This window comes from Falco punctatus (genome assembly GCF_963210335.1).
Source record: "Falco punctatus genome assembly, chromosome: 7".
Taxonomy (NCBI): Eukaryota; Metazoa; Chordata; class Aves; order Falconiformes; family Falconidae; genus Falco; species Falco punctatus.
Genome location: NC_137587.1, coordinates 36620853 through 36640399, shown reverse-complemented (window position 1 = coordinate 36640399; position 19547 = coordinate 36620853). Strand labels below are relative to the sequence as shown.

At 42.7% G+C, this 19547-nt stretch overlaps 1 protein-coding gene across 3 annotated transcripts in view; it reads right to left on the bottom strand.

Moving 5' to 3' along the window:
* Positions 1–5138: 5138 nt before the first annotated feature.
* The window catches only part of TECPR2 (tectonin beta-propeller repeat containing 2), a 55256-nt gene continuing 40847 nt past the window's right edge, over positions 5139–19547 (bottom strand). The window contains exons 18-21 of one of the 3 annotated variants that reach the window (XR_013929303.1): positions 19403–19544; positions 18063–18212; positions 17584–17796; positions 5139–7664 (exon numbers count right to left, since the gene is read on the bottom strand). Coding sequence is in view for 1 of the 3 variants with exons in the window: in XM_080394557.1 (XP_080250683.1) it covers positions 17639–17796; positions 18063–18212; positions 19403–19544 (450 nt within the window). In the remaining 2 variants the exon portion in view is untranslated. Of the gene's footprint in view, positions 7665–15554; positions 17797–18062; positions 18213–19402; positions 19545–19547 lie in introns of those variants that run through there. The other 2 variants (XR_013929304.1, XM_080394557.1) reach the window with 2 other exon arrangements.

Below are 19547 nucleotides of genomic sequence, written 5' to 3'. Positions count from 1 at the left end.
CTGCAGTCCCTCTGTGCAATGGCTGCAGGCTGAGGAGGGTAGCACAGGCCAGGAGGACCAGCCTCCTTATGCCTGCCCTCTGCTATGCCCAGAGGGATTTCTGTAGATAGGGCAATGGCCCAGGACCCTAGAGCTGCTTTTTTGGGGTGGATTCCAGCCCCTCTGCTACCATTGCCCAGCAGAATGTGATGGCTTAGGTTTAGCTGGGAGAGCTGTGGCAGTCTTGGGGTCCGCTCTGGGTACCAGAGGAGTAGCTTAGATATCCAGCCTTCCCACAACCGAGGCGCATAAAACACCTTCCCAGCTTCTCCAGATCAAAAAGCCTTTTAGGGGTAATGTCCTGCTTCTAACACTTGTGCTTAGACAGATCAAAGTCCTGAGAAAAGGGTACAGCTTTGGTTCTTTGCTCTGCAACCTTTACTCCACAGCACTCGGAGCAGTTGTGCTGCTTACTTCCCTGTAAAACTGGCACTGCCCCTGCCTGCGCTGCAGGGAGCAAGTTGTGCCGGCTCCACCAGCATTGCAATGACAGGAATCTCTTAGGCCGTAGCACTGTAGCTTTGCCTCTGTTCTTGGAAGTTGTCAGTGAAACTGTAGGGTTTTGTTTCAGTGCCTAAATTTGTAGCCAGGGAGTTGTTTGCCACTTAAACTATTTCAGCACTGTTGTTCCCTTTGGGGTCATCAAGGAACTGATGCGCTCAGAGATAAGAAGCCATGTTCAAGGCACAAATTTCTTTATTCGTGAATTAATTTTGGTTAGGGGAAAAAAAAGGAAAGAAAACCACAGAATGAGGCACTATAAGCTGTTCATGCTTCAGCTGAACAGAGCGATACTTCATCTAAAATAATCTCCATATTGCATGCACAATACAAGACAAGCCATACTTCTGAAATTTGAGATGCACCAGAAAGAAGATTGCTATTCTTAGACTGATAGCACCGAAAATGTTTCCTAGAAGAGCAAATGTTCCTTTTTCCCAAGAAACCAAGCTGATACATGCTCAAACTAATTACCATGGGAAATTTATGTCCCTTGCTGGAAAGCATAGAACAACTCTAACTGTTCTCTTCAGCTACCTTGTTGATAATAAAAATACAGAATTCCAAAGAATTAATCCCTCGCTTAGCTACTTTAAAAAAATGTAAAAGTCTATGTTGCTAAATTCTTTGTTTAAGTACACATTCCCCATTGCTTCTGTAATAATGGGGTGGAAGCGTCTTCCAAAACAGATGAGAATTAAAGCAGTCAGGTCTAACTTGCACATGGAAAAGTGTCTTGAGGTGGGGGAAGAGATAGAGCTGGGCGTGGGAGACAAGGTTTATCAGCCTTGCTGACAAAGACATAATGAGATTCAGCAGTGGGGAGTTGGTTAGTTGAACTGAGTGCTGGAAGACACTCCTGCTCCCAAGCTGTGATGGCAATTATGGATTGGAACAGCTTGACAGGCTGGGCAGGACACCCTACACCTTAAAATGGGCCCGATAACAAACAAGAATTCAAGGCCAAAGCTGCCCCTGTGATTCCCCGCAGCCCTCCCACCAGCTCTTGGGTAATTCACTTTAACAAACGGAAAGGGTCCCCTCAATACACCGTGATGAGTCCAAAGTCAGCTAACTGCTGTACCCCTCCTGTTATTCTAGGACAGAAGTCAAGCCTATTGCCGAGCCCATGCTGGGATCACTCTGCTGAAGGTCACTGACAGACCTTGCTGCATGTGGGTCGTTGGATGTGTCTAGGATACTTAATCTGGAGAGGATGAGAAGAACTGCGGGCAAACTACGTGGTGATGACAGAGATCACTCACCCAACTGGGTCCAGGCTTGTTTTTCAAACAGAGTCACAGCTTGGAAAAAGGCTGGGGTTTCTCGGGTTTGGAAACAGAAGTCCTTTGTTTACAGACCAAGCAACAGTGGCATCAGCTTTCCTCAGATTCACTTGCCAGCTTGTCTCTGTCCTCTGCCACCTTTGGAGCACAGTGGAGTGCAGGCTTCACAGCCCGTTCAGTTCTCCGTCTCTTGGCAAAGGCTGACAGCAAAAATGCCAGTTAGTGCCAGTTGCAACACCGTGGACAAGCTTAATAAAGCAAACATGGACAGTCATTATGTCTCTGCAGAAGAGGACTGCCAGTGCTAGAGTCAGGGAGCTGGCCACAAAGGTGTGGGAAAGAAGACTCATGAAATCCTAACACCATGAGAGCACAAGCATAAGGACATATACTTAAAAACTTCTGTCTTACCTGCACAGGTTAATCTAGTCACACAAGGCAAATTACTCGTCTGTAGGAAATGCTTTCAAAAGCATGTAAGGCAGTATATAGAGCCAGCATTCCTGAAAAGCTTAGTTACATTCCTCTAAAAAACTACTTACTATCATGAAGCAGCGATCAAGTAAGTATTTCCCACGTGTTGCTCAAGCACTTTCAAAACAAAATATTTTTATACAACCCACCTTTCAGCACCAAGTGATTTTATTTGCTGTGACAGGTAAAAAAGGCCTGAAACACTTTCATTCAGAAAGCAAGGGACTAAGTACCAGGTTACTTTCATTTTTGACTCTTTGCAATTGACTCCTCTCTGCAGCTCCTTTCAGCAGTTCCAAAGTTTAGCCTGTCTAGTCTGCTGAAGGAGCTGAAGTCTATTGTAATTTTGAGTAACTCGTTTAAAAGAGGCATTTTGGATCTTTAACGGCCTTCTTTTACCCAAAATATTAAGTAGTCAAAAAATTCAAATTGTTGTGAACACAAAACTAGGTGGTTTAAATAGTCTAAAAAAATCCCTTTAACATCAATCTCAGTCTTGCTCTCCAATGTACTGTCCTGCCATAAAAGCTGCATCCTTGTTCTTGCCACGGTCACAGCCTGGTATGAGCATCACCAGAGGTGGACACCTTAAATTTGTCAGAAGATGCAGACATTAAGCGCACCTGAAAATCACGAACTTTATGAATATGCATAGATATGGAATATCAAGCCTAACATCAGCTTAACAGTCAGCACCGCACAAAGAATATCTCCTGCAGACAGGTAAGGGTTTCATAGTTTCAGAAGGAGAGAAACAGGGCTGTTAATGAACAGGCTCCTCTGTGTGGACGAGTCTTGCGAACGAAGGCAGGCGTTAAGTAAAGGAGAAAAGGAAGCAGGAAACCACCGAGAGCAAGACCTGCCACCAGGAGAGTCGGCCTCAGCTATAGGTAGCGCTTTACAGGCTGGTTTGAAAATGAAGCTGAAAATAGCAATGACAAAGATCCAGCACAGAGGCATGGAAAGACAGACTGGAAATGGGCCATGGTGCCAGGTTTGTTTCTTAATCTCTATTTATCCTATGTCTGGTGTTCAAGTCGTATGGGTTTTTGACTTGCAATATAACAAATCTGTTGACATCAGCAGATCATTGTGCATTGCATCACCCCATCTTCAGGTCAATGCTCCCCACTAAGCAAACAAGGCACCCATGCCACGTGCTTAATATTTAAACAGCACTGTAAATCCTTGCAAACCAATTTTCATAACACCTACGTTAATAACAGTACTTCCATCACTGGTTGGTGTCAGCAGCTGCCTGAGGTTTGATCACCAACTTCCCAGCCTGGCTTCAGTGGTCTCTCCACCTACAGTGTGTGAAAAAGAAACTGCCTATTACTTGCTTAGACCACATCAGACTGTCCTCTATTATCATGCACAAGAATCACATCTACGGTGTTGCAAGGCTGCTGCTTGCACTGATTTACTCCTGCTCTTTCCACCAAGCAGGTACACGTGCATGACTAGCACAAGAACAGAAGGAACAGACCTCTCTTGCAAAATGTAACTCAGCAGTCATAGCAGAAAACAGAAATACAGTTTGCAAAAAAATCAGAGATCCCTCACTGCTACTGAAAGAAATGGATCCAAGTTCAGCTGAGATAAAAGGTTCCCCCCACTTGCCCTGATGACCTCTGAAACGACCGGTATCTCTTTGCCCAGTGGTTTAGTTGACAAATGGAAGGATCACATAAATCAAAGAAGCAAATCTTCAGAAGCCTCAAACAATGAGACACTTGTCATGTTTAGGAATTATTGCTAAAGTCAGGAGAGTCTAGTCATCTAATCTAAATTGTGTATGACACAGGCCAGCCACTCCCATGTTCGGCCTATCATATCTGATTGATTTGCAGTATCTGCTTTAAGTCCAACCTTACAGAACAGTGGAGCATCCAAGGCTCTCTGAGGAACTTGCAGCTGAGCCAAGCAAAGGTCCCATCCAGACTATCTCAACCTCTTGTCCGTCCCTAAACCACAAAACGTCCTCTGCCATCAACTCTGCCTCCTTCTTCTGTAGAAAAATTAATCACTTCCTAATGCAAATGAGAGAATTGACCGGAATGGATCTGAGCCAGCAAGGAGGGAGGCAGAGACCCACCTCAGAGAAGCAGGGAAGGCAGATGTTCTGTGCTTGGGCTTCAGCTCTCTGAGCAAGTAAATTGGGACCCTGCGTCAGCTCCAGTCACACCAGCCACTGTATGTTATGTTTCCTGTACTACAAATCTAATGGGACACACAGTGCAAATCAACCCTTCCTCTTCAGGAAAGTTCAATTCCCAAATTCAGGCCTGACACAACCCATTCTTCTAAGCTGTGGTAAGACCTGCGTGCCTGGGATATGAGGGGAGACCATGGGCCAGTCTCCCCTTTTCTGCACTCCCCACCTAAGGCAAGCACAAGGGCAGAAAGCTCCATGGATCGCAACAGGGAGATGAGCAAGGCATGGGGGCCAGCCGAGCTCTTCCCTTAGGGTTCTCTGTGGAAAGCAATGGAAAGAGGCCAAGTGAAGAGTGAGGCTTCCAGGCAGAAAGCACTTGGCTGCACGCCTCAGCCAGGACAGGGAGCAGCTTCCAGCTCTGAGGAGGACAGAGTCCTCCCTGCCACTTGGCTCCTCGATCCCTGCACCATTCGCCACCAGCACCATGGCTCCTCTCCCACAGCCTCGCTGCCTTGAGGGCAAATTGCGTGTCCTCCCACCTCCCACACCAGTGATCGGGCAGCATCCACAGACCCCTGCTCTGGAACACTGGCAGCCCCATCTTCTCTCTCAGCCAGCAGAGCTCCCCTGCCCAGAACTGTCCCTCTGCTCCTTTGTTCCAGTCCCAGTGGTAATTGCTGTTTTGATGTAAGGGGCGGGGGCGGGTGGGGTGGCATCATGTTTTTAATATTCAGGCTTAATTTTATAATCATTAGGGTTCTTCTTTTTAATGGTGCAAGTAAATTATAGTAAACACATTACAATACATGACATTCATATTTTTAATGCGGTGTCATTTCCCTGACAATGTTTGAGGCAGCATTTTAGAGCAAAGCCTAAAAGGATAAGTAATTTCTAACTCACAGTAAGAGAGAGAACGAAGTCCCTTGAGGAGCTGAGTTTTTGAATGTCCCTTCCTCCAAAACCATCTGCTAGTGCTCTCCCCCTCTCTCCCACTCCTGCAATAAGGAAAGCTATTGACGGTTAGTGACTCAAAGTGACGGGACAGAAGGATGTAGCCATAGACTCTCAGACTGATTTCAGCCCTTTGTTAATGACATGCACAGAAAGGGCTATGGCCAAAGGCAGGCTGGGCAGAAGTATTGAACTAGTCATGGAGGTGGCCCGCTCCTGTGAGGGGAGGGGCACATTGCTTCTTTCACTTAAACACATTTGCAGGCTTGCCCAGCAGGAGGGATGCTGGAACCTCAGGGATCACAGGGCTTAGGAAAACTAGAGTGCAGTAGGGCCACAGCTGTCTGACAAAAAGCCACTGCACAGCTCTCAGTGCTAGCAAGGGGAAACACTCACACACTAGCAGGAAGAGTGTGGCACGCCCTTAGGTCTGCCTCCTCCGTCAGATGTTCGGGGTTTGACTCAGCTTTGCTGCCACCTCATCTTCCCTGCCAGCAGCAGCACCACGGCTGTGGTCAGACCCAGAACGCCCTGGCAGAAAAACACCTGTGGAGACAGCCCTGAGGTAAGAGCTGCCGGGAGGGCAGACCAGGGGAGTCACTCACTGAGTCACTCGTCGGGTGGAGTATTTTGAAGGATAAACCAGTATCATTTCCTTCAAAGTGAAATGCCAGCTGCACAGACAAGGTAGCGTACGCATCACCCCGGTTGCCTTCGCTACGGAGAGCATCGGCTGTGGCACTGGAGCTCTGTACGACGTGCTGGCCAGAGATGGCCAGTTCACATTCAGCACCGTCATCCCAACCTTCAGGACAGGTCAAGCAAGCTGTCACCCCATCAGCCAGCGCTGTGGTATCAAGCTCTAGGTGAAAGACTCAGGGTGTATCTCCTCACAACCCTTTACTCCAGTCAGTCTGATCTCTCAGGGCACTATGGCTTCTCCTGAGGGTTGTCACCCCAGACTGGGTGTGCAGTGGAAGACACTCCACCCTCCATCCCTTCTCTCAGGAATAAAGCTGTCTCACCCAGTACAGCCTGTCCCCGGACTCATCTGCCACTGGCCCCTTCCAGCACTACTTACACCCCTGCTCCTAGGGTGCAGGGGAAGCACGCTGCCAGCACAGTGATGGGCGAAGAGCATGGCCAGCATCCAAGCTGTCCTTCACTGTTGAAGAGACTTTCTATGTCCCAGTTCCCCAGTGAGATCAGGTCCCTGGAGAAGCACCGAGTAGGAGGCATCTGGAGGTCAGGAAGGACAGCACAGCCAGACAGACAATGGGACCAAGCCCCACACCACTTGTATCACGAATATTGTGAGAACTTGAGGGCCCAATTCTTTGCTACCACGTGGTATCAGCTTATGTGCATGCTTAGGTATGCCTAGCAATAATAGGCCTGTGGTACAGATGCACTGCCCACAGGACAAACAGCAAACTCACATCACATCTCTTCCCCTACCAGTTTAGAGAGACATAGAGCAGTTAAATCCCAGCTTCGGAGCTCGAGCTTTTTCTCAAGTAATATCAGCAAATATTCTTATCGCCAGGGGTCTCTGGTTCAGTATTGCCCCGCAGTGGCCACAGCAGTGGCCCTTAACTCCTCAAGTCTCAGAAGCATTCACTCAACACGAAGCCAGCAAGCAGCAGCTCATGCCCTGCAGCAGTCCACGCTGCACCAGCAAACAGCATTTTGCTTGTACAAGTCGGGGAGTTAACAAGCACGTTTCTCTCTACTGCACAGCTAAGCCTGCCGGGGCCAAAACGGGAATCACAATCCTCTGTGCTTTGCTCAAACAGTGGGACTCCCATGTGTCCCCATCCCATTTCCACTTCTGCTGAATGATTGCAGGAGAAAAAGGGGGAGCAAATTGCCTTGCTGCCCCTGATAGCGGGGGAGTCACTTCCCAAGCTAAAGCCAGGCAGAATAGGGGAGGAGTGACACAGAGCTTGGCTCTGCCCACCTCCAACTCAAAAAGAAAAGCTCTGCGAAGCAAATGCATGTGCCTTTCAGAGGGTGCTAAGCAGTACTGAGCACTCACTTTGGGAGGTGGCAAGTCCCAGCTGGTAGTCTGGATCTGCATCTATTCACATTTTCAGCATTTTCAGCTCATGCATGGAGAAGTGGCACTGTACTGGGAGGGTATTCGGAAGTCTTTTGTTCCAGAATCAAAAGAAGCCTTTCCTGCCTCTGCTTGGGATTTGATGCTTTAGAAACTGGTTGCTCAGATACCAAACAAATCTTGTGTAGACTCCCTGTTAAAACAAAAGCATAGAAATTTATGCAACCAAATCCCTGCTTTGGACTGTGACCTTACCAGGCCCTATTCATTAATGAGGCTACACTGAAGCTTTACTCTGATTCAACCCTGACACTGATGCAGCTGACTCTGTAGGAGATACACATACCCAACATGCTGTTTTAATGTGATGTTCACCATAAGTGGCCCTGATGACCAAGGCATTAAACATAGCGTGGTAGAAAGGTACGTGTCCTACCTTTTTCTATTAGCTGGTGTCTGTGAAGAAAAAAAAAAAAGCCAATTTTGCCGTCTGAGCCAATGACTTATAGCTCAGCTGGCAAAAGGGCTGCATGCACTGTGATAGCAAGTCTCGAGCTTGGACCCTACGGAAACCTGTATGATCAGTGGTATCAGAACATTTGCCTGCCTTCCTAGTTCCCCAGTCTGTGCAATGGGGAAAAAATAATTCTTCATAAGTTTGCTGCTCACTTTTCTATTACCATAGGAGGTACTTGCCCTGTCCATCACAGTACTCTCAAGCCCTTACACCAAGCTTGATGCCCTGCTGAACATCTGGTTAGCAAGGGTCACCCCACCCTGCTCACCACTCAGGTTTACTTCTTTCTAAGAAGCATCTGGAAACTGCTCCCAAGCACAGTAAGTCTGTCAGCAGCAAACCGTCAACTCCTGTTTCTTGCTTGCTCTCCTTAATCTGCCTATAGGTAAAGACAAGTTTACTGCTGATCATCCCTTCAGAAAGCCCTGCTGCCACAAGAAAATGTGGAGAAATACATGAGATGGCTGGCTTTGGTGCAAATTACCAGGTAATAAATAAAAAGGTTACACCACACAGCTCAGGCTTGGTGAATACAAAGGCTGATACTACATGTGAGCATCCACTTGTGGAGGGGATCACCTCTGGGGAGAAATGTTACTGAAACCAGCACCTAGAGCTCAATTAAAATGGATTCACTATGTAAGTCTAATCATTTTTCTTTTATAAATCTGCTGTATTGTTGTAATGTCAAATCACCAGTGGTCAAATGAATCCTTCTCATCTTATGCTCTTAACATACTGATTCAGAAAATAGTAAGAACCAAACAAACCCCCACTTACTTTACAGCTATTACCGGTGATGTTACATGTATTACTAGACAGCTGGTCGCTTTCATGCCTCCTCTACAATAAATGGAACTGTTTTCACACAGGCCATCAATAAGCCCTGAATGTTCTCACGTATAAACCAAAATAGCTGGAAGACTGCTTTGCAGAAATGCTGAGTGTCCACAGCACCAAATGACATCAATGGAAGATGCACATGTTCTGCACCTTCAAAAGCACTGACTTTCTGCTAATGCCATTCAGGTCTTCCAAACAGAACACAGAAAGACCTAAGAGTACTTAAAGAAGTGAAAACAAGGTAATACTACCTACATAAAAGAATCAAGCAAAGCAACAAAACAGTAAATGGCTCTGATAGATGTTCTCATCCCTTTATATCATTACTGGAATTGTTCCCTCTGTCCAGTCTTAAATGCTTCACACAATGGGACTGCCACCACTTCCTGACGACAGTACAAGCCTTCTCGTGAGGAAATGTTTCCTGTCATTAAGTCTGATTCTACTTTCCTCATTCTTCTTCAATAAGTCAAACTAGACTCTTCAGCATTCCCTGAAACCATCATCTTACCTCTACTCATCCTAGCAACCATGGATTAAGGCAGGTATTCTTGAAAGGCTCTTTGATTTTTATTCCCGTCCCCCTCCCCAAGTCATTATCTCTGTCCAGTTCATTATCAATACTGGCTTTCACATAACTTCTCTAAAATTCAGGCGCTTCCAACTGTTTATAGTAACCTAGGTGTGAGCATACCAATAACGGAGGGAAACAAAACTACATTAGCATTATGCAATGCCGAAGAGCTTCACCCCAAACCAAGACCAAACCTGCAAATCCTATACAAAACCTACTACACAGGTTGTCCTATGACTTGAATATTTTTTGAAAAGATATGCTCCTGTTTCCCAAGCAGTGGAACAGAATGGCTTCCAAAAATGGCTTCACTTATCTGGACTGGAGCAGAGACACTGGGATGGGGGAGGAAGATGATTCCTTCCCCAAGTGGAATCCATGCTAAAACTGAGTCAGTACCAAGGAAGAAAGACACTCAGTACCTGGCTATCCCTTCATACAAAGTAGATGCATTTATTTTGCAAAATCACTTGCCTGGGATGGCTTCCAAAAACATCCCTTATTTGGCTGAACAGAAGCAGAGTTGCCTCTAGAGAGGCCTTAGATCCTACTAATAATATTCCTGAGGCCATATCCAGAACCATTGTAGTGAAAGCTTTCCCATGGATTTATATAGGGCTAAATATGAAAAGCAAGTGTTCCAGTATTCTCTTACTTGCCTGGCTGTGTTTTCACAAAGTAAGTTTTCAAGTTTTTTTTTCTAGTCACCATGGTATGATTTTTATTGTTACCAGTATTTCCTGAGCTTAACTTAATAACTGAATTCAGATATTGTAAATCTATTAGGAAAACAGCTAAATATAAGCCAAGAGATCAACGATACCAGTGTTAATAAACAAAAATAAACTCATTTTTCAATAGTTTCCAAATTATTTTTTTTTTGAGACGGCAAGAATATGTACACATTTCTACTGCAGCAGTGTTTCCGGAGCAGTGATTCTCAAACGATGCTCCATCAGGGCACTGACAATTAGGCCACATTCAGTTTACAGCAGCATACAACTTCGGCAGTGCTTTTTATTAAAAGCCTGATAGAAGAACTGCAGGAAAATCTGCAAGGAAGTTTTAGTGATGACCCAGGTCAATGTACTTCAGAATTTAGGGAATCACTCTTTTAAATTTACACACTCAGTACAAGTTGGTACTCATAAAGCGAACAAAGATTGATAACAAAAGATGAGAATCTTGAATGCAGAAAGCAAACGGAAAAATGATATGCAAATCATCTGGGTACACAGAGACAGGCCTAATTATTGGGTCCATTAGATGCCGGATTTCAAAATTACCCAGCTCAAGCTAAAAGTCATTGTGACCCATTAAGGTCCTCAAAAAATTGTAGATGGTAGATACAAGTGCTGTGCTACTCACTCAGTGCTAACTTTTAAAATTAAAAACTGCATGAAATTTGGTGAAATTCAAACATGAAGAGAACACGAAGGAAGTTTCATTTGTAACAACTGATTGGGGATTTTTTTTATGTCTCTGTTGTGTTGACGCATTGCACCTTGGCTGACTTCAGGAACTGTACCAGGGAACACTAGACCTAAAGCAAGAATCATTAGAGGCAGGCCTAAGAAACCAGACATTTGCCAAGATCTGCAAAAGATTCCTATTATCCACCACGGAAGCTGGCAAAACTCACAAGGTAACGAATCATAAGTAGGCTATAAGCCTGTCCATACTGTCCAGAACAAATATGCTATGGAAGACACCGAGGGTTAGCTCTTAGCAGCACAGTTCTGCAGAGACAATTATTATTCCTTAGGTTTCTGAACCTGACAGCAAGATGCCAACCTACTCCGAAATCTGGCTTTGAGAAATCACTGGACGTATGATTGCAAAACTTTGGGATTAAATGAAGCATGGCCTTTTAAGTGAAAGCTGAGCTCACTTTGCTCAGTATGCTTTGGAAACTCATCTGGCAAGATACAGTATCTCTTGCCCATTAAAAACCCCACAAACGAACCACCAACCATCTGTCACCTTCCATCTTGAAATTCTTCTATTAAAATCAGGTTTTAAAAGTTTCTGTATTGCAAGACGCCAACAATGGCGAAAAACATGCTGCAAAGGACTATGAACAAGTCTAAAGGTTACATGAAAACTTGCTGGCTTTAGCTTCGCTTTTAATAAAATAGCAAAGCTTAAGTAGAAGAAGGAGCTGCTTCGCTACCTCCCTAGACCCCAACTCCTGTCCTACAGCAATTAGAAGTGGCAAGACGGGGAGGAAGGAAAGGTGACATACAAAACTCTCTGTTTTCCTCCCAAGAATGCTCTATATGGGTGCCGTGTAATCATGTAGTTGTGCATGGAAGGATGGGAGAAAGATCTCTCCACTAAGCAAAGAAAAGTCAGCAGGCCTGAAAAGCAACAGGATTCAGCTCTCCAATACATCTGTTCTTAGTACAGACAAACACATCTTTCAGATTTTTTTGTTGTTGTTTTAAACACAGACCCCATGCTGATAGTATTTTAAGTAACTACTAATTAGACCTGAAGCCCGATAGAGCTCCTACACAAGTACCTAGGGCATCAATGTTAATATTTAACAAGGTCAGCATCATTATTACAGTAATTACAAAGTGAATTAACAGTGCTAAACCTGTTACTTCAAAGTGTTGTGCTGATCATTTACCATGTTCTCCCTAACTTGAAAGGACTGACTTTCACTACAGCACCACGGAATGAACTGCAGATCCACCGCTTCACATGTTTGTTATTCCCAATTTGGAGCGCTGGGTGCGGCTCACGGAGGGAACAGACTATAGCCCATCTGTTGAGGCACAGAACGGATTTAGCAGGACAAGCGTGGGAGCTGAGCAAGTAAAATCTCAGCCACCCTAGCAATTACCCTACTTACTTTGCACTTCCCCACGATCAGCTGACTGGTCTGTCCCCTATAACAGCCAGGGATTGTGGGGTTTCTTGCTGATGGTTGCATTTTTCCCCCTGCAGCTCAAGTTAATTCATTCTTTTTTGTACATCCCCCTGCACACGTTCCAGGCAGCCGGCTGGGTGCTTCCCTGGACCTTTTCTCCCAGTCTTTGGTGGTTTGTTGGTTTTTGTTTTTTTTTTGTTTTTGTTTTTTTTTTTTTTTTTCTGGGAGAGGTCTAATTCGCTTGATCTTTCACCTGACCCAGGAAAGCTTTGCCAAATTCCTCCCGCCATGGTCAGGCAAAACACAGCACTGTAACAACTTCAGCAAGGAGCCACCTACTCTGTATTCTCATTTTATGCTTTAATAGATATAACATCTATGCCACTTCTCCATTCTACCTACAAGATACCATCCCGACAACGGACAGCTCCTGGCAAAGGCTCACTATACTGATTAGACTACAGGTGCACTTGGATACAAATAAAGCATGCAGTCAACCTGTGCAAGTTCAAGATGGACATTAGTACAATTCTGTACACATCTTTAAATGTCTTTTCTCTGGATATGAGATTCAAAACACGAGTGCTGTAAATTGACATCTCCTTCCTTTACCTGCTGTAAGTGAATCTCAGCAGAGGTTATGAGAAAGGTATACTAAAAAGGAAAATTAAGTCACTGGTTTCTTCTATATTGGACAGAAATAGTGAATAATGTTTAGAAGATTAATTCGTAACTACAGCTCCACTCAGTGCTATTCTGTTGTGCACTATTTAGTGACTCTATCAGAGAATCACAGGCTATAAAAATCAGTGTATTTTAGTAATTTCTGAGGGCCAAGATAGAAAGGGCGTTTTTTCAGTTTGGAGGAATTAGTATTTTTTAGGTATTTTATCATCATTGTAATAGCTTTTAGAGAACAGAAATCAAAGCTTTTATATATATATATATATATGTATATAAAAAGCCCACATTCCATAAGAACATAAAGTTTCTCAAACTGATCTTTACTTTTTCTTAGTGGGTTTTTTTTTCCTCGCTAGCATCAAGCAAGATTTTAACTTTGTGGCTAATGTAACAACTCTGATAGGCCTATTCAAATAGATTTTGAATTAGATAAACTCAAAGACCAAAGGAATCATAATTTCACCTAGCTTCCACTATAATACCAGCCACAGTATTATCTACAACATTTGTTGCACTGAACCCAAACCCTCACTTCCTATCTTGATTTCAAGTGATGAGAAATTCATAGCTATTTATGTGATAAAACCATTCAGCAGACTAGGGAGATAACTTCATTTATCCAGATACTTTAATCTTTATCAGTGGAGCTCTGGCTGTAGTAATTCACAAAAGATAATGACTGCAACTCAACTTTCACTTCCCAGTAATTAAAATCCAGTCCTCTATACTACAAGTTCTCTTCTGTTCTGCTGATGTGAGAGTGGTTACTTTTAACTACAATAACTCATTATCAAACAATCAAGGTGATCTACTTTGTTTGCCAAGGGATACATCAACCTGCTGGCTACCTGCCACCATAATGCTATTTCCAACATGCAACTTTCACTTTCAGGAAGGCTGCAAGAGGAATAAAGCTTGCATCTCACATTTTGCAGCTAGAAATCCTCAATGCAGATCTTATCTCTCTAGTCCTGATGGTAGGGGTGGGATAAAGACAGGGCTGGTTAATGTAAAAACTGAAGACCAGAAATTTTTCACCAAAGTAATGAGGAGATCTCCATATCTTCATTCAGAATTTATGCTTTTCTAATAGCTAAATAACAAGGCAAAGCCATAGGCATACAGGCACTTGAATTTCAAGCCTTTACACTCAGAACAGCATTCACTGAAAGTTGTGCCAAGGTTGTTCCTTGAAATGTAGCAAGAACTGCAGCAGAAACAACTAGTAATAGCTCACTCATTAAAGGGAATGTTAAGAGAGAAGCAAAAAGACAAGCCAGAATGCCATGCTAGTCTGAAATAACCCACAAGCGCCTTCGAGATACTTGACAAGACTCATCTATTGAGAAGTAATGTAGAGGAGTTAGGGGCTTCAGACCTGACATTCACCTGTGTGTGTAATGACGAAAGGGGGGTTCTTGCCCATTGCATCAAAGAAGCTCTTTGTACAGGTTCAAAGAGTTTGGAATAAATGTGACTCTTTCTACGTGTATAAATAAAGCTATGTTTAGACAATGACCCAAGTCCATAATTAAGTGTTTCTCTTTATCATTTTCTTAGTGGCAGCAGTGTTTCTTAACAGTAGTTCTACTATCTTACTTTAAGCAATTCACTTACTTTGTTGACACTTGGTAGTGAAAGATTTTCTTTGCACCATTTAACATGATCCTATTCCTTTTTATTTCTGCAAGACAAAGAACAAGGGTTGCGTAGATATCCCAGATGGCTGTTTCACACCAACTCATCCAGTCACCTGAACTTCCTTAAGCTTTGACATAAAGATTACTCCGGCCTAACAGCAAGAGGCTGGTGCTGCAAGGAGCCTACCATCTCCCTGCAGGAGCCAGCAGAAGCAGCTGAGCCGGTTTGTCAAGATAAAAGCTATGATAATTAGCAAGGACATTGCCACCTGAATCCAAACAGGATTCCTGTGGCTGGAAGCGGGTTTAAGTGTCAGAAGCATCATTAACCATTGTTATGCTTTCTTGTGTGAAGTTACCGAGGTCCCAACTCCATCAGGAAACAGTTCTGCCCCCTGGGAAGTGAGTGAAGCCAAGGTACTCTCTGGTTCCAGTAAAAGGCCAGAAACTCAGGAAACCTTCAGATGAGCTGAGATATTTTTAAATGCAAGGAAGGGTGCAGTTACAGCGCATGGTACAATCACCTGTTTTCTGCCTGAACACTTTCTAGCTGCGACTGCACAGACATACCCTTCACTGAAAGCTAAAATATTAAACATTCAAGTGCCATTTTTGTCTAGCATGCAAGGAAATAAATTTGTTTACTTCTATTACAGCAAGGCCATCTTAATATGCAGGCAATATGCTTAATATTCAAATATGAGAAGTGTTCAATTGTCTTTGCTTGGAAGAAGACCATTTTGTTGGTTTGACACATCAGTCACCACTTAAAAACCATATGAAGTAAACTTCACAATATCCGGGTGCTTACATTGTCATTACCATATTGTCTGGGATAACAGCAGGGGAGGGGCTTATTAAGCATGTCTGTCTGCTGCATCAGGACAATTTCCAGACACAGAAAACTCTCTTGTGAATCATACAACAGATGAGTCTTACCACAGTAATTTATTTCTTAAAAATCTAGTTTATTGCACTTGTCTCAAAGCACAAACAAAACCTAAATACAGAAATAAAAGTAAAAATCCCATCCTAATTTCATTAAAACTACCCTAAAAAGTAGTATGGTAAGAGCTCTTGACACCAATTTAATATTAATGACCATAGCAAGGTACAGTATTATACAGTAAATAAACAACTAGCAAGCTCAAGCCATTGCTAAGATAACTTTGAAAAATTTAATACAAAAGTGTCACTATTAAATAATGCCATTGTACTTGAGCATCTGGTGCTTGGCAGGGCACAGAGAAGTACTCATGTCCCTTCTCCAAAGTCATTGACTCAGAAGCTGCCACAAGATACTTTTTAGGCTGAATTTCAGCTTCTTTGGGGTCCTCAAGATACCAAGCTATGCTTGCATAAAACAGACTGGGTTACTTCACAAGCTGATTCCATTACATCTACTGCCAGACAGGCTAAAAAAACCCTGTGGGGTAATCTCCATACATGGATGAGATAGCAATGAAGCAAACATATCACCTGTAAAAGGGAAACAAATCTGTCCTCCCTGTAAGACTGAAAGATCAGACTGAGAACTGACAGCCAATATCACAAGTGCTACCAAAAAAATAAGCCACATAACTTGGTTCTCTCTCCACCGATTCACATTCTCACCTTGCACCATGTTTGTTCCAAGTTTAGTGCAGTAAACGCATGGATTATTCTGGAAGAGAACACAGGTTAAAAAGAAAACACATCCTTTTCTGTATATATTAAGTTCTCAAAACAGAAACATCCCCACTTTTCAACTTCTGGCCTTTTCTGAAGCTGGCTCTCTTACAGTATTGGTTAGCAGCTGCTTAAAACATCCTGATGATTTACAAGCTTAGAATGAACACAAAATAACTCCTCCACCTACATACTGAACTCAGGTTCTCTCATCTATAGTTCTATTGCTTAAAAAAGATGAGGTATCTTTCAAAGGAGATTTAGTTTAAAGAAAAATAAATGGCAATTATTAACTCGTTACTTCCCAGTTCATCACACACCTCTGTTGCAACATCTGTTAAGCATAAGACACTTCAAAATTTAGCTAACATAGCTAAAAATCAGAATATTGTTAAGTATTTTCTCACAATATCACAATTTTTAACGGGATATATAGGTAATTCTATCAATTACCATTTTTTCTTTTACTACATCTAAGTTTGGTACTCAAAACAATTTGAGTCCAAATGTTAAAGCACTGGCTGGAGGCACAAATATAGCACAACCAGAATTACGAAAGCTGCCTTGTACATTCCTGCTTTGTACTACAAACCCAACATGCAACTTCTTCCTATTCCATAGTGGGACTTACCCCCCCAAATCTGTCAGCCTCCTGACGGCTGTGTGAAATGGGCAAAATTCCTTTTGATATTAGGTGTAATCCAAACTTCTCCCTTGTGAATGAAGCCAAATTATGAACCAAATTTCTAGAAATGGAAGGTTGGTATAGGCTTGCAGGCATTTATATGGAAATGGATCAAACTAAGTTCATTTCAACACCAATGCCGTGTAATCATTATGTTCTGAGATCTTACTAAGAAAATACTTTGCCATATTTTCCTCCATGCTGCAAGGGAAAATAATTCTAAATATATGTACGATAGTCGGAGAGCATTCCCAGCAGTTTGGGGTTCCAAGTACAAGAAGAAATTGAGAAATGCTTAATGTTTCTGCTGTAGAGAAATATTTAATGCAACAGAATTCCTTCTCAAAATTAAGTACACATGTATTAGTGTGCATGCTGTTGTGAAGTAGTCACTTTCATTGCTAGTAAGATTAACTTAAAAGTTGTATTTCCAAAGGAGCTTCTACAGTAGTACGGTATAACAATTGCAGTATGCCACACCTAAAGAGTCTCCCAAGAGATAATGGAACAAACATCAGAACTCACAGCTTGGGGGCTATTTAACAGGTCAGGTTTTCAATACAAAAGTGCTAATATCACAGGTCCAATATGAGTGGCTTTTAGATCCAATATTCTGTACATACATTACAGAAATTCTGTCCTCCTGTGTTTTTCACTGCTTCACAAGCTCAAGAAACTTCATATCACTTCCCATTCATCTTCAAAGTCGTCAGGGTGAAGCAGAACAGAAGTGTCGTTATTTTTCTGCAAACTATGGGAATGGCTAAAGGTCTTAGTGAGGCGCTGGAGAAGGGATCCTGAAGTACTGATCGCCCACAGTTCATCTAGAGGGGTCACTGCAAAGCACAAATTATCCATCTTTTAATTAAGGTAGCAGGTTCCAATTATAAACATGAAATAAATAACATTTGGATCTCTTTTCCTAATTATATCTAGAGAAGATTTTTACCAATGTGATAAAGGCACCCTTGATGAAACTCCCACATTCCACAAAGCACATAGAGCGCGCAGCGCTCCCTGCAGATGGTCAGCTGGAGCACCACCAGGCAGAAGTCAAAGCAGTCATCGCAGTATTTTGGACTGTCATGCAGAACCAACCTACCTGTTAAACGTGAGACATTCCCAGGAATCTTCTTCCAGTAGTCTCCTGCTGGATTCTTGTCAGTAATGCCATATCGACGAGCTACATCTCCATTAGGACAGCGTGCCCAAACAGTCCTTGTACTTATAGCCAGCTGACAAGCCTGCAAACCTAAAGATAATTGGATGTGAAGAGGGTATAAACACAGGCTTTCTTATATACTAAATACACCTGCAGAAAAGTTTACTAAGAGAAGACAGCAAGACTGTAACAGTTTTTATGTATTTTTATACTAATACTGGAGGAAAACTCTCCATTATAAAAGGCACAAAGAAATAGCTAGTTTTCCAAGAGGCTTTCTACAAAAGGATTGGCCAAAGGGCAATTTAGGACCTCCTATTTCCTTCCACTGACTTCAGGGGAGTTGAACAGAGTAGACGCCGTTCAAATCTGAGCTTCTGGCCCTGTGAACAGCAGAATATCAGAAAGTAGGCCAGTTGCAGCACATGAAACACTGGTGAACAAAAAAAAGGTTTTTAATTGCAGATTTTGTACTCACTGCACCTACTGACCATAAGTGTATCAGACTGTGGATAATGTTTTGTTATGTGGGCACAGCCACAAGCAACAACCAATTAGAGGACTTTCATAACATACTTTTGGAGCCTCCGATTTATTTTACTACCACATGGGGAATAACCCAACAGTTATAACTTTAGTTTCTCTAAAAATGGTTAACATCATGGACATGGTCTTTTTTTTTTTTCTCCCCTTCTTCACAAGAAGGCAATTATTCCACAACTAAGTGCCATGCATTTATGCAGTGAAAAAATACTTTAAAAGCAGATAGTATTAATACACAAGTTATTTAGAAAAAAACAACTAAAATCAAGTTTCAAGTTTTATTTACAGGCAAGGCAAAAATGTAATTACCTAATCCAGAATGCATCCAGCACACAGGATTAATAGTGTGCACAATGTGCAAAATAGCATTAAGTTTTTGTTAGCCACATCTAGATAGGAACCGTATGTCATATCACATTTAAATACAAAACTACATAGCACAGTAGTTTTCTATTGCTTCGGAATACTGCTTTAGTTCTAACTGAAAGGGAACCGTACCACTTATTTCACGCTGCTGCCACTGAATTAATAACAAACAGAAATTCATCACAAAAATCAGATTTCTCTTCAGTTAACAACATAGTGTTTTCAAGTAAAACCAAGGTCCTCTTTATAAATAAGCCCACTTAGTTGCTGACAAAAATGTTTTATTTAAGCATTGCTATCCAAAAAACTCCCCAAAAAACAACACTGAGAAAATGGCAGAAAGAACAAGGAACTGATGCATTACATTTTACCTGGTACATGCTCCCAGTCAGTGCCTACAGGCATTTCATCTGTAATTCCAACTCGTACATGGACATTCCATTTGTTATCAATTGCCCACAACATCTGATCATTTGGACTTGAATGAATGCTGACCAAGTTGATTCCTACTGGCTA